This window comes from Varanus komodoensis, unplaced genomic scaffold, assembly GCF_004798865.1.
Source record: "Varanus komodoensis strain SLA01 unplaced genomic scaffold, ASM479886v1 scaffold56, whole genome shotgun sequence".
Lineage (NCBI taxonomy): Eukaryota > Metazoa > Chordata > Lepidosauria > Squamata > Varanidae > Varanus > Varanus komodoensis.
The window spans coordinates 4,422,335-4,437,448 of record NW_025336169.1 but is presented as its reverse complement, the minus strand read 5'-3'; the positions used below and the strand labels follow the sequence as shown (position 1 = coordinate 4,437,448).

Here is a 15,114-nt window from a genome sequence, read left to right as displayed (position 1 = left end):
TGGTGGCCCTCCCCAGCAGGCCAGTGGCCCACTCTCTTGCTACCCTGACTGAAGGCTTAGCTGGCTGCAGTCTCTGAATCGGGCCAGCTGGCCCCATTTCAGGTTCCCCACAATGCCCTGGAGAGATGCTGCATTGCACTGTGGGAAAATTACATGGGGGGGTGGAGTCTCAGCCGGGCTTCCAGATCAGCCCAACATCGGTGGCCATGGGCAAGCTTCAGCACTACCCTGGGGCCCTGCCCTGAGGCTGCTCCAGGGAGCCCAGGGCAGACCTGACCTCCGCTGGGACACTGTGCGGGGTTTAGGTCTGTTCCTTGGGTCCGAGCCGCCTGTCCTACACTCTCCCAGAGTTGTGGGGAGCAACTTCAAGGTCCAAGTTCAATTTCAAAGAAGTTCTGCGGTGAGCGGTGGGCAGAGCCAAAGGGTGCAGCCAAAACACCAGCAGAGTTTAGCCAGCAGCAATGCCTTCAGGGATGCAATTTCACCTTGTAAAATCTGCACCCGCCTGGCAAAAGCTGGAAAGCCGTCCAGGATGGGGGGCTAGGGGAAAGGGGGCCTCCGAGGGCCCCATGGCTCTGGCAGAGCCCCTTGCGGCTGCCGGCCAGTGGTCGCGTGTCACATCAGGCGGCACCTGTTCCTGTGCAGCGCCCCCTGGAGGCGCATGGCGGGGTGGCTGCTCTTGCAGCCCTGGGCCACGGCGCTGCAGATCAGCTCCTTGAAGAGCAGGACGATGTGCCAGTTGTACTTGGCCGAGCACTCCAGGTAGCCGCACTTCCAGCTCTTCTTCACGAGCACCGAGAGCGTCCGCCGGGCCGTGAAGCGCTGCCTCTGCAGGTCCCGCTTGTTCCCCACCACGATGATGGGGGCTTCGCTGGCACTGCTCGTCCTGCGGGGGCAAGAGGCGAGTGGAGTCCCCGTCATTCCTTCGTTCTTTCTCTACACTGCCCGAGAGCCAGAACTTTCTGGGCACTTCACAAGGTTTTAAGTCCCAAATATAAACAGGATGGCAGAATGCACTGGTTTACATAGAAAAGATAAAATTGTTTTGCATGATCGGTCATAAAAATGCTGGAGCCTATGAAAAGCTTCATGAGATGCCTGGCAGGGGAGGAGAGTGCTGAGCTGGCCCAGAAAAGACGAGAAGGAGGGCACTGGGGGCCCCCACCATGAGGGCTCTGCCCCTTCAGAGAACCCAAGAGCAACACACATGCCCTTGGCAGGGCCCCGGGCCTGGCAGAGGGGAGCCAGCCCTCCCCCTCTGCTGTCTGCCCTACCAGCAAAGGAGGACCACTTGGTGCGATGCTGGAAAATGGATCATTCTTTCTGGAGACGCATGTCCTGTTGGCCTCACGCTGCTCAGCAAAGCTTAGTGACAAACCTCCATAGGGACAAACGCAGCTCCTTTCCAGACCAAGAGGAGGCAGGAGAGGCTTCTGGGTCATCCAAAGCTGCCCCTCCAGGTTGTAGTGGAAGAAGAAGGGTATTGTGGGAGATCAGAGAGAAACGTGGAGGCAACTCACTGGGGGGATCAGCAAAGCCCCTGCATTTTATATTTTAAAAATCAGGGTAAATTTGATGGTGTCCTGCAGAATTTTAGCAGATTTCCATGTGTTTCTGGCATTTGCATACATTATTCTGCTAGTCATGTGGAGGGTATTGAATGCCTGACACATGGCAAGTCAATTTAGCCTTTCCCCAGTTCTGAAGGTTTCATTCTGTGTTGCCCCCACACTTCAAGGAATATTGCCCATGGCCAAGAGGACTAGCAACTTGCTAATTTCTGGCCAAAGGGGAAGAGCAAAAGGTCTTAGGTTTTCTGCCCAGTATCAAATCCTGCAGCTTTTCTGCTCACCTGAAAAACTCCACCAGACGTGTTCAGGCCCTTCCTGTGCATGTTCACCCAGGATATCCTGCTGAAATGACCAGGGCTGACCCCCTTTCAAATTAATTTTTCCATCTGGTAGAAAGACTAGTTGTTGTCATCGTCCCTACTAATATTGCGCTTTGCTTCCTCCTTTGAGGAGCCCAAAGCAGCTCACAAGGTTCTCTTTCTTTCTGTTCTATCCTCACAACAACCCTGCAAGGGAAGTTAAGCTGAGAGTGCTTGACCTGCTGAAGCAACCCGGTGGGCTTCAGGGCTGTGTGGGGACTCGAACCCAGACCTCCTGGGTCCCAGTCAGGCACGTCCCCCATGCCACTTCCCAGGTGCCACTCCCAGATCCTTGGGGGCCTTCTGGCCCCCTACCTAGTGCTCACCTGTTCTCCTGTATCTGCTGACGGATCATCTTGACGTACTCAAAGCTCCCGGGGGTGCAGATGTCATAGACCAGCACGTAGGCATCTGTGTTCCTCAGCCCTCGGCACTTGAGGTCCAGCCACTCCTGACGGGGAGAAGAGCAGCTGCATGTTCCGTGCAGGGGAAGAGGGTCTCCCCAAGGGGGAATGAAGAGGGAGGTGGTGAATGGGTCCAGCTAGGGAATGAAGAGAGCCGGGATATCCCCCGTGGCCAGGCCACCCCCTTCCACATGGACCCGCCCATCCCTTCCAGTCCCCACCTGAATGCCTGCCACTTCCCACTGCCAGAAGAGAGGCCGGGGGTACCGCAGAACGGCCCTGTGTTGGTGACGGCACCCTGCTCCTGGAACTCTCTCCCCGGAGAGTGGATTGAATGGTCCCTTCATTGAAGGCTTTCAGGACTGCATCGCTCCCCGTTATTCTCATGGCAGCAACCCCGTGAGGGAGCGTGGTCTGAGAGTGACTGGCCCAAAGTGACCCAGTGACCTTCAGGGCCAAGTGAGGACTAGAGGCCAGACCTCCAGCGGCTCCAGTCTAACTTCCACATGCCACACTGGCTCTTGCATATACATTCGTTGAATGTTTTTAGCTGCTCTTAATAGTTCCGTTTTAATGTTTGTATTTTTGACCAGATTTTATGTCATTTTATTGTTTTTATGAACTGTCGCAAACCACCCTGATTGCTTTTGCTATTGGATTTGGAAGGTACAGAAATGGAAAAAAAAATACTATCATATGAGGAATACTTGGCTCCACAGTACTGCAAGTGAGAAGGATCTTGGAATTGTTGCAGATCTCAAGCTGAATAGGAGCCAACATTGTGATGTGGCTGCAAAAAGGGCAAATGCTATTTTAGGCTGCATTAATACAAGTACCACTTCCACATCCTGTGAGTTCCCCTCTGCTCAGCATTGGTTAGGCCTCATCTGGAGTCGTATCCAGTTCTGGGCAGCACAGTTGAGGAAAGATGCAGACCAGCTGGAAAGGGTTCAGAGGAGGGCAGCAAGGATGATCCAGGGACTGGAAACAAGCCCTATGAGAACTGTGCGTTTTTAGCCTCAAGGAGAGAAGACTGAGGGGAGATGGGATGGCCCTCTGCAAGGACTTGAAATGCTGTCCCAAAGAGGGAGGCCTGGATCTCTTCTCGATCATCCCAGGGTGCAGGACATGGAATAACATATCCATTGTTAGTCCCACTTGACAAAGGCTTGCCTTAGGTCCCATTAACTTCAATGGGTCTACTCTAAGTAGGTCTAGCATGCAATGCAACCACAAACTATAATTTCTTGGTGCATTTGCTGAAATACAGAAGCATGGAATATTCAGTCATTCATGAAATAAGATGCAACAGAGCCCCGTATTTCTTTCCTTCTGCTCATTCTCTGTATTTTACTAAAGCTATTTCTGAAAACCACTGAAGATGTGAATTCTGCTTAGGCTGCACAACATCAAGAACTGGCTTTATACTTAATAATACTAACCTATGTATGCTTAAGGTAAAGGTAAAGGTTTCCCCTTGACGTGAAGTCCAGCCATGCCTGACTCTAGGGGGCGGTGCTCATCTCCATTTCCTAGCCGAGGGAGCCAGTGTTCATCCGCAGACAGTCCTCGTGGTCATGTGGCCGGCATGGCTAAACACCGAGGTGCACAGAACGCTGTTACCTGCCCACCGAAGTGGTACCTTTTTATCTACTTGCATTTGCATGCTTTCGAACTGCAAGGCTGGCAGGGGCTGGGACAGAGCAATGGGAACTCACCCCGTTGTGCAGATTTGAACCAGCCACCTTTTGATCAACCAGCCCAGCAGCACAGTGGTTTAAACCACTGCGTCACCTGCAGTCCCTATGTATGCTTACTCACAAGTAAATTCTGCTGCATTCAATAGGACTTACTTTTGGGTAAGTGAGTACTACATTACAGCCTCACTCACTCTTTTCTTCCTTCCTTCTTTCTTTTGGCCTGATGCCCAAAAGCAAGCAAGGATGCTCTCAGCAACCCTGGGACTGGAGCTGGGTTAGATGACCTTCAGTGGTCCCTCATGATCTGTGGGCAGGGGAATTCAAGTACCTGTATCTGAAACACAACTGCAACCTTCTGCAGGGGGCTCCGAAGGCTCCAGGCAGGCAGCAAAGCTCTTCGAAAACCACCAAGAGAAGATCTGAAGCTCCAGCAGCTCAGCTCTGAACTAACCGGAGCGTCCCAAGTGAGGCGGGCAGGAGGTTACCTGGGCAGGAGCATCTCTGACTTGGCGGGGGCCTCTGCCAAACCAGCCAGAGCTTTAACCCCACCTGCAACGCAGAAGCCACCAGAAGGGCTTCTGGGAACTGTCTTGCCCTACAGGCTGGGGGAGAAGCAGACATGACGGGGGATGTGTTGGGAAATTTCAGATAAATCCTGGCAGAAAAGGGTTGCGCTATGCGCCTTTGTGTTATAGAGTCAGACCTGTGCCCTTCCTCAGAAAGCAGCCCAGTTCCAAGCCAGGTCACTGCTTAGTGCTGCTGTTGCTTTAAGAGGATGACATTCATCGCTGGCCTGAGAAGCTGCTGGAGCTGACAGGATCCGTGGGGAAATACCTGAGACAAGGGTGCCCCTTTGTTTCCCAATGGACGGACCGCCTAAGCCCCTGGTCCCACAGAGGGGAGCGCCTGCCGAGTGTGGTTGCCAAACCAGACTTCCTGAATTTGCAAGTTTAAACAGGATCCCAGCTGCAAAGAGGGCCACACAAGTCACAGGTCAATAAAGCAACCAGGAAGGCTTCCCATGCTGTGGTTACCAGTATTTCTGACGGTTTAGAACATCATGTCAGGCCTCAAGACCTCAGGATCCTATTGTTCCAACATTATCTGGAAGCTTAACCCTCTGTATCGCTCCATGCGACTAGCAGCGGATACAAGTGTCTATCCATGGGCTGTGATTGTGCAGTTGGCCGTGGGGACCACGACCCAGGAGCTGTCGCAAGTCACCGCAGGGGTTCAAGGCGAAGGGGTCTTTCCTGACGGACCCTGGTCACCCTGCCTCGCGGTTGCCATCGAGGCTTCCCGACAGATGTCACCACTGGCCAGCTGTGGGCGGCTGTCCTGTTGTTCCCAAATGCCACTGGGACCACAGAGAATCAGTGAAAAGACAGCCTGCCTTCAGGTTTACCCTCCAGAAGGACACAGGATTCAAGGAAAATGGACTCGGAGGGAGAAGGGAAAAGGCATGATGGGGATGTTTGATTTGGGTGTTGGGAGAGAGAGAACTGGGCCTGCTCAAGGTCCAGCAGTACTTAGGTCTGCGCTGCACCTCTTGCTCTTCTGGGCTGGCTGGTTTTCCTTCGTTCTGCTCTGCAGTTTCTCTCCTCTGCTGACCTCCCTCCCTAATCTGCTCTCCAAATGGCTGCACTTTGCTCGAGGAGGGGCCGTTCCAGAGACAGCCTGCCTGCCAGGTTTTTGCAGGCCTTGCAACTTTCCGGGAGGCCCATAAAACACAAACCCATCAGCCTGAAAGCTATCCAACGCACACTCAGACACAGACTGCAGACGGAGCGGTGTGGTGCGGTGCGCTCCTCCCTCGGTCGACTGCCCAAGCCTCAAGCCGCCAGGAGGAGCTTTTCTTTGCCAGAGAAGCAGGAGGGCTGTCTGGGCTTGCGCGTGTGTCCAGGGACCAGCAAGCATCCCCGCCAAGCAGGGCTTCTCCATGCACCGGCCCCCACCTCTGTTTGCCACGGCCTTTGCAGAATCCATGGCCGCCGCCGGTAGTGTCCAGCCGTCGTTGTGCTGAGCCGGCCACGTCAAGCTGCTCGGGGCGTGCTCGTTCGCTTAATTGTCTTCTTTCTTACCCCAGCCTTGTGCTTAACCCACCGTGATTATTTTGCTGCTCAGTGACCCTATTCTGGGCACACCCCTTGACTGGAGGGGGAAGTGCTTCTACGCTGAATCCTGTTAAAGCCCCACTCCTGCAGCGCACCTGTGGATTTCGATGGCGCAAGCAAAGCCTGCCCTCCTGCTCTTGCGGCCGGCTTCCCGCAAGGCCGCGGGCGTGGAGGGGCTTCGTCCCCCATCTCCGCAGCGGAGCGCATCCCTGGCCGGCGCTCTGCCAGTTGTGCATCCGCTCCCCCGGCCATGAAACCAACTGGGTGGTGCTGGGCCAGCCACAGACTCTCAGCTAACCTACTTCACAGGGTTGGTGTTGTGGGACAGGAGGAGGAGGATGCTGGAGGACTGAGAGGAGGATGGAGAACAGGAGGAGGAGAATGCTGTAAGCCACTGAGTTTGTTGTAAGAAAAAGTGGGATATACTGTATTTTTCGCTCTATAAGACACACTTTTCCCCCGCAAAAGTAAGGGGAAATGTCTGTGCGTCTTATAGAGCAAATGTGTCCGTGCCCAATGCCCAGGACGCTGCCGGCTGCCTGCACCAGGTGGCACCACCTGGCCAGCACGTGCTCGGCGCGCGCTGCTCCACCCGCCCCCCGCCCTCCGGCACAGGTGAGAGCTGTGCCGCTCAGGGGGAGCGGTGCAGAGGAGGAGGAGCCGTGGGCTTTAACCCGCCGGCCGCATGGAGAGACGGACTGCTCACCCCCACCGCCCGGGAAGACCTGTTGCCACCCGGAAGACCACTGCCGGCCCGCTGCTGGCCCAGCTGCACCACACCTGGCTGGCACGTGCTCGGCACACCCTGCTCCGCCCCCCTCCTCCGGCGCAGGTGAGAGCTGATAATCACAGGTCGGTGTGTGTTTTCAAATGGCAGCCCGTCTTTTAATGAAGCCCATGGGGAAGTGATGGGGAATGTGCCTGTGATTATCAGGAGGCTTTCCATGGATTCCCTCCTCTAAAAACTAGGTGCGTTTTATGGACAGGTGCGTCTTATAGAGTGAAAAATACGGTAAATCTAATAAAATAAATAAAGGAACCCTAATGCCTTACAAGATCCTCTTCGCATGGAAGCAACTCTCACTGAATTACTCCTGAGTAGACATCCATGGGGTTGCATTGTTAATATCTCTTTAAACAGAGGGGAGGTTTATTTGTTTATTAATTTCTATCTTGCTCAACAGCAGGAGCTCTCTGGACAGTTCACAGCAGCATAATTAAAAACAATGTAAAATTTTCCAACTAAAACATATTAGAACTTCATAATAAGTTACAGAAAAACAAAAATTATACATTAAAAAGACCTAGTGAAGCCCAATCTGACAAGCAGCAGGCCCTGGTCACTAATCCAATGTCCTGTAGAAGAGGACAGCTTTCACCAGGCACTGAAAATAAAGTAAAGCTGGTGCTAGGTGGGCCTCAGTGGGGAGTTCATTCGATATTGGGAAGGGGCCACCACTGAAAAGACCCTTCTCCTTGTTGCCACCAACTGAGTCTGCCTTGTAGGTGGCAGTTGGAGGAAGGCCCCAGAGCTTGCTCCTTCTGCTTGGGCAGATGATGGTTGCAAGAGGCATTCCATCAGGTATTGTTGTCCCAAGCCACATAGGGCTTTATAGGATTAAAACCAGCCCCTTAAATTGGGCTCAGAAACATCTAGGCAGCCAGAACAAGTGGGTTAGAATTGGTGTTACACACTCAGGCCATCTATGGGTCCCTGCTATTAATCTGGCTGTGGCATTTTGCACAAACGTTTGCACACAAGTCTTCAAGGGCAGCTCCATGTTGAATGCATCACGGTATTCTAGTCTGGAGAGCACCAGGGCATAGATTACTGAAAGCAGGCGATCTCAGTCCAGACAGGAGCATAGCTGGGCCACTAGCCAAAGCCGGTAGAAGGCGCTTCGAGCCACTGAAGCCACCCTGGCCTTGAGTGACCACAATGGCTCAAGGAGCACCCCAAGCTACCAACCTGCTCCCGGGGAAGTGGAACCCCATCCAGAACATGTTGGATTCCCTCCATCCAGTCTGAAGAACAGCCTCTCAGTCTTGTCTGGACTGAGCTGTTCGCTGGCCCTCCTCCAGTCCATTGAGTCAACCAGGAACTTGTGTAGCACATCCACAACCTCACCTACTGAAGACGAAGGGGAGAGTTCAAGCTGCATGTCATCAGCGTTCTGATGGCAGTGCATTTCAAGGCTGCGGATGACCTTGCCCAGCAGTTTCATGCAGATGTCCAGCAGCGTGAGGGACCAGACTGATGCCTGAGGAACCCCACTGGAGGATCCAAGGCCAGAACCAGATCCCGCCCAGTGCCGCCACCTGCAGGCTGCCATCCCTGTGGGTGTGGAGCTACAGCATGGCAGAGCCCTTCACACCCAACTCAGACAGACACGGCAGAAGGATCCCATGGTCAGTGGTACCGAAAGCCTCCGAGAGGCCCAGGAGAACCAACAGGGTCGTCTCTCTCCCAGCAGAGGTCAACACACGCGGTGACCAAGGCCGTTTTGTGTCAAAACCAGGCCTGACATGGGACCAGATAATCACTCTCGTCCAAGAGCGCCTGGAGAGGGTTGACACCACCTGCTCAAGAGCCTTGCTACCACCTAAAGTCACCGAATTCTTCTGGGTCCAGGGATGGTTTTTCAGGAGAGTGCCCACCACCGCTTGTTCAGGTGGCCCGGGACCACGCCTTCTCATAGAGAAGCATTCATCTCCCCCGTGGCCCAGCCAGCAGCTCCCTCCCTATTGGCTTTTATGAGCCAGGAGGGGCGAGGATCCAAGACAGGTGTGATTGCATGGACCTGGCCAAGCACCTTGTCGGCATCCTTGAGCAGCACTGACTGGAACTCATCCAACACAACTCGACCAGACTGTGCTCTGGCTCTCTCCCCTGATACCAGCGTCTCTCAACTGTCTGACCCAGCCTGCCACAGCCTGGTACCTTTGGGTGCATTAGGCTACCACTCCCAGACTCCTTTAGCCAGTGAGGGATGCTGGGAGTTGCAGTCCAGCACACATCCTGTTGGGGAAAAGTGTTATAAGTAAATGCAACACCCTGCTTTAGCATGTGTCTGTGCTTCGATGATATCATCGAGCAGTTCCATCTCTCCTCCATGTCTCTTGTTTGAACTTACTCTTCAACTTGTAAGTGCACAGCACTGACAAGGGGGATTTCTTCCAAAATAATGCTCTCCTACCTCCTGAACCTGCTGCTTTCCCTCTGGTTGCCCTTTCTAGTTCTCTGTTTCAAGCAGGTAGCCTCTTCCAGCATAAAGAGCACACACCATAGCAAAGCAAAGCGTTACAGGGATGCATCCACACCTTTTGCTATGTGGCAGCACCTGTGGTCCAGGGTGCGATTCCTGACATCTCCAAAGAGGGCTGGGAAAGTCTTCCCTGAACGCCTGGGGAGCCATTCCTGCCAGGTGGAGCAGCCAGGACTGAGCAAGGAGGCCCTGGCAGCTTCCTCGGTTCCTACGATCCAGCCCGTCTTGCCTGGAATTCAGAGTCCCTAATCAGTGTGATGGCCAACTGCATTTCCTCTGGGATGCTGGGAAGGGACTCCATCTGGGCCTTTGTGCGGCTTTCTGTTTTGCAGGGGGGAGCCCTGTTTGAGCTCACATTCTGGGGCCTGCCTGAAGCTCTGTAGATGCCAGAAACAAGGGGCTGCAAAGCCAGCGAATGAGGCAGCCCCACTTCCTGTTAGGGCAAAGCCTCCCCCCGTCCCGTCCACTGGCGGCTCTCACCCAATGGTTGCTACAGCTGGCAAGTTCGAAAGATGCAGGGCTGTTGTATACAGGAGCTTCCTTCTGACAAGCGCTTCAGGTCTAAGGCACACGCCCCACCTGCTCTTGCTTCCCAGAGGAGCCTCTGCAATCCATGCTGCTTTTCCAGAGACTCTCCCCATCCATGCAGACAGGACTTCTGTGGAATGCATCACTTCAAAAATGGATCAGTCGCCTCCATTATAGCCCATGACAAGGTGCTGCAGCTTTGCATGATCAAGCACCCTCCAGATGTACTGGACCACGACTCCCAGCATCCCCCAGCCAACCAGTCTCAGGGAGAACTGGAGTAGGAGCGATAACTCAGCTGAGAAATTGGGGAGATGCTGCCAGGCAGAGCAGCGAGCACCCCCTTCAAACAGGGCTGCAGCACCTCGGGCCTCCAGCCCCCTGAAGGTCCCAGTCTGGCCCTGCAACAGCAGCGGCACCTGGTGGTTCTGACACCAATGGGCCACGGTATTCACAGTGGGCTCAAGCCCAATCCCCTTGAAAGGAGCTGTCCATGGTCCTGAAGCAGGTTTGGCAGTCAGGTTCAGAACCTCAGTTTGCTCATCCAAAACTCCACCTCAGATCTGGAGTTGGGTACACTGGGTTCCCACCTGGCTCCCTCGCCCCGTGGGGGTCCAGATCACTCACAGGAAAGACATGAAGCATTCAGTATAGACGGAAGGATGTCATGGAGACCACCCCAGTAGCCTTGCATCCCCTTCCTGTCCCACATTCTGATCCAGCCTGCCTTAGGAGCCCTTTGCAATGCTCAGCCACTTTCGACTTCTGCTCACCTGCACCCTTCTGCCCCCCCTCCCCTCCCCTCCCCTCCCCTCTCCCTGCTGTGCCGCCTCTCCTTCCTCAGAGTGGATCAGAAAATCTGCAGCGGGATTCTGTCTTCTTTTTTTAGCCTCGGTGTACACAGCCTGCATTACCTCTTCACTTCAACTGCCTATTTAGGGAATTCTAAACAGCAGAGTTGGGAGACAGGCAGCTCGTGCTGGGTGGGGAAGCGGCTCAGCGCCCGACCCTCCCCTGCAGGGGCGGAGCAGGCGGCAGCTGCTCCTGTTTCTGCGCCCTCACCTGGATCTGCAAGCAGCGGGAGAGGCAGGGAGCCGTGAGAACACAGCTGTGGGCATTCTTGCTCAGGCAACATGCACGCCACCATTTCCTCATGCATGGATGCATATCTCTAAGTCACAGGAGCTAGAAACCTTGTTTTAAAAACACAAAACGCGAGATTGCTAAAACCCACAGAGGACAGGCCTGGTGAGGTGACTGTGGGCCTGGGTATCCAAGTGGGGGCTCCATTTCAGAAGCGACGTGTTTCAAATGCCAAGTCCGGCGATAAAAGGCGTTGGCACTCACGCCGCCGCCTGCCAGATCAGCCAGCCAGCCAGCCAATCGCACCTCCTATGCCAGTCCGCAAGTCCATCAGTCACTTAGCACTCAACCATCCATCAGTTTCTGCAACGCCTCTCCATCTGACCTGAGGAGCCCTCAGCCAGCACGGGGTCACCCTGCGATCCACCTCTGCCCCTCTGCCCTGCCCCCAGGGCCTGTTCCCACTGCCCCCTTCACACCCGAAGCCCCTGCCTCCAACCTCAGCAGCGATCAGAGAAGGCAGCCTTCTCCGCCCTCAACTCGACTGCGCCTGAACCACAGACCAAGCCTGGGCGGCGGCGGCAGGCAGCTCAGGCACCCATGGGCAGGCCGACCCGGGCTCCGCTGGCCAGGCCTGCCCTCATGCTGGGAGGCAGCCACTGAGCCACCTTGCTGCTGCTAGGCCCAGCCTCTCCGGGTGGATAGGGAGCCTTGAGAGCCCCTGCTCGGCTTTGGAGCACCGGCAAGGGATGCAGAGGCAGGCAGAGCGAGGCGTCCAGCAAACCCGACTCCCGGGGTGCCACACAACAACCCGGGCCTTTGCCGCTGGATCAGGTACTGTTGAAGCCTGTGGCAGACTGCTGCCAGGAGGAGGCGCTGGGCCCCGATTCCCAGGGTTTCCAGAGGGCACCAATCTGGGGAAGGCCAATCGTGCATCTCCCTGGCATTGTAGCCTGCAAGTTGGTGCAAACACTTTTAAACTGGCAAGCAACCCTAGTGGGCACTCAGTGGGCCTGTCTGCATGATTGTGGTAGGGGAAACAAGCCATGGTACTGGGGAGATTTGCATAAGGCTTCCTCTGTCATATGAATCCAGCCAGGGTGGGTTGCTCTGATGTTGTTGTTGTTGTTGTTGTTGTTGTTGTTGTTGTTGTTGTTGTTGTTATTATTATTATTATTATTATTATTATTATTATTATTATAACATTTCTATGCCGCCCCTTGCCAAAACCTCATGTTCAAAAAACCATGATGAGATAATCAAGGCCACTGCGGCTGGTTAACTGCTCTGTCCTTCTGTGAACTGGACCAATGGAGCTGGACATAAATTAGGGGATGCTACAAAACTATCTCCCACCCTTCACCCCTCTGGGTCCCTTGTTTCCCACTTGTGTGTTTTGACCAAAGGAATGTGAGCCCCAACAAGGCAGATGCTCCCTAACTTGATGGCTGTTGGGGTTGGGGATGATCGGCATTGATGCCCAGTGTATCTGGAGGGCATCAGTAGGGCAGGGGGTGGGGTGAGTTGTCGTGAATGGCCCAGACATGTGGAAGGACACAAGAATACTTGGGCACAGGAGCAGCTTTGCAGGATCAAAAGAAAAATCCTTTTTTCCTAGCCTATGGCAGCCAGAAGGATTCCTGGGGGTGTTGAGACAGCAAAGGATGGCTTTCCCCTGCTCCTGGACTTGCCATGGTATCAAGAGGTGTGCTGGTGATGGTGGAATCATGTTGTTATCCTGGCTAATAATGAATTTTGCTTTGACCGCACTTTCAAGCTGGTCTTTTTTTAAAAAAATGAGAATGAAATTGCTAGTCATCCTCACATCCTATGGAGGTAAATTGAATTCCTTACTTCCAGAGTGTGTGTTCCAAGACATCTGGTGGTGGGGGGAGGGGGGGACCAGGTGCAAGAAGTCTGGGCTAGGTCTGGCCGTCCACCTTGACTTTGCTCAGTTAACTTCCTCTCCTAGACAGAAAGAACATTTCTCTCATTCAGACTGGCTTTCCCCCACATATAGCAGGAGATGTTTAGAAGCGCATTAAAGAGAGAGAGAAAGGCTTGGGGAGAGAGGCATGTTGGAAAACACTTTCCTAGCACCCTTAGGCAGCCAACCCTTTGAGCTGAGGATGCCTCAGATCCCACGGTTGCTTTCCAGTTTTGCTCCCTTCACCTTGATCACGCTACCTGCTTGCACAGATGGCAGCCCCCTGAGGAAGGGAAGGCAGCCTCGACAGAATGAAAATACCAGCACAACTTCCAAGAGGGGGGGTCCAGCGGGGAGAGACTATTAGTGAGACCTTGCAAACTTCTAGCACTGCTCAAGGACAGAAGAAGTTTCACTGAGACCCTCTAATTCTGTTTGCCTATGTCAGCTAGCATTGATTGCTCCAGCTTGCAGCAGTCTTGGGTTTAGGGCAGAGGAGGGTTTATTTTTCCCCATGCCCTGCAGCTTTCTCCTTCTTCTTCTATGCCACACCTGTGATTTTTCTCCCTTAAGAAATATCAAATAGGCAAAGAAATATCTTTCGTCAGCCTGATTTCTATTGCTGCAAGTTGTTATACATATGCAGCCCACTTCTTCAGGAGGAATATTGCCTTCCCGTCATCCTGAGCAAAGGACCACATGGCATTTGAAACCTGGTGTCTTCTTACACCAAGGGAAGACAACCTGATCTGCTAAAAGGGCTCCAAAGCTAGGAAATGCCCGGTGTCTCCAGGGGCACACTCCAAGGAGCAAAGGATCTGCCTTCAGGGGCTGAGGTCCCATGTCCAACCATGTGGCCAAGGCAGGGCGTTTTGGCAGACGCCTGGGGATGAACTCTGCAGAACAAGCAAAGAGGGCTTCCCACACCAGCAGCAGCTCTGCTCATACAGATGCTGCTTTCAGTGAAGCCATCCAGATCGAGGTAACCAATGTCTTTCAGCCCAAAATCGGAATTCAGTTTCAGGGAAGTGGGGGAAGGCACAATGCCAAAAATACCCCAGTACTGTAGCTTAACTCCTGAGAGTCAACGCAGTGAAGGGCAGTGGTTAAAATGCTGGGCTGGGAAGTGGGAGATTGACGTTCCGCCCCCGTGCAGCCATCAAAGTCTCTGGATGACAGGGCCAGTCACCGACTCTTAGCCTGCCCAGCCTCACAGGGTTGTCTGGAGGGCAAAATGCAGAGGGGAGGAAGGATCATGCAAGCCACTTTGGCTTCCTTGCAGAGATCAGTATAATAAAGCACAGCTTTTCTTCCAGGAGCAGCTTTTCCACCTTTTCAGGAAGGAGGAAGAGCGTGCCCGAAAGCCAGAAAAGCACCAAGGGGGCGGGGCAAGGCCATCTGGGCGGCGTGGGCCAGAGGCTGAGTGGGGGGGGTGCATGGGGGAAACTCCCAGGACCCTTGCCCAAAGTTTCAAAACGTACCTAACCCACTGGCAAAAAGTTGGGGATCCTTTCCTGGGGGCACGTGGCAGAGCAGCGGGGCAGCACCCACCTGAGAGCTGTTGGCCGGGAAGGCGGCGAGGTAGGGCACGTCCAGAATCTTTACGTCGTACATGTTCCCGTTGAAGATGACCGACGGCCGGTACGTGTAGCGGTCCTCCGTCGGCCTGTACGTGTCCGTGAAGTCCTGGTGCAGGAACTGGCGGATAATGGCCGTTTTGCCCACCCGCGGGGCTCCCAGGACCGCCACGCTCAGCGTCTCCACCATGGTCCGCCTGCAGCACCCTGGAGAGCTCCCGGCCACTCATGCGACACCGAGAGAGCAGGAAGCGCGGGGCGGGGGAGGCTCTTCGCTTCAAGGCCCCCCCCCCAAAGTCACGCCGAGTTTGCGCGGCTTCTTTCTGTGGTGGGGGGAAGGGGGGGCAACTTTTGCAGCGTCGCTTGGCCAGTCCAGGAGTCGCTCTGTCTCGAGAGGCCCCTCGGCTCCTGGCGGCTCAGAGGAGCTCCAGGTTCCAGCCCCCGGTGCCAGCCGCCCTGCCGCCCTTCCGGATCTTGGCGAGTTTGCCCCGTTTAACTCGCTCAGCCGCCGCACGAAGGAGGCGGCGATGTCTCGGGCGAAACCGGGCGAAGGGGTCATCCACGCCGGGGCTGGCCCGACCGGCC

The 15,114-nt window shown here is 54.6% G+C and overlaps 1 protein-coding gene across 1 annotated transcript; it reads right to left on the bottom strand.

The window, feature by feature from the left end:
* Positions 1–615: 615 nt before the first annotated feature.
* RASL10A (RAS like family 10 member A) lies at positions 616–14,719 on the bottom strand. Its single transcript, XM_044448962.1, has 3 exons — positions 14,504–14,719; positions 2,257–2,381; positions 616–886 (listed from the first exon to the last, which is right to left on the bottom strand). The coding sequence occupies exons 1-3, from the start codon at positions 14,717–14,719 to the stop codon at positions 616–618; spliced, it is 612 nt and encodes a 203-aa protein (XP_044304897.1).
* Between the last annotated feature and the right edge of the window lie 395 nt (positions 14,720–15,114).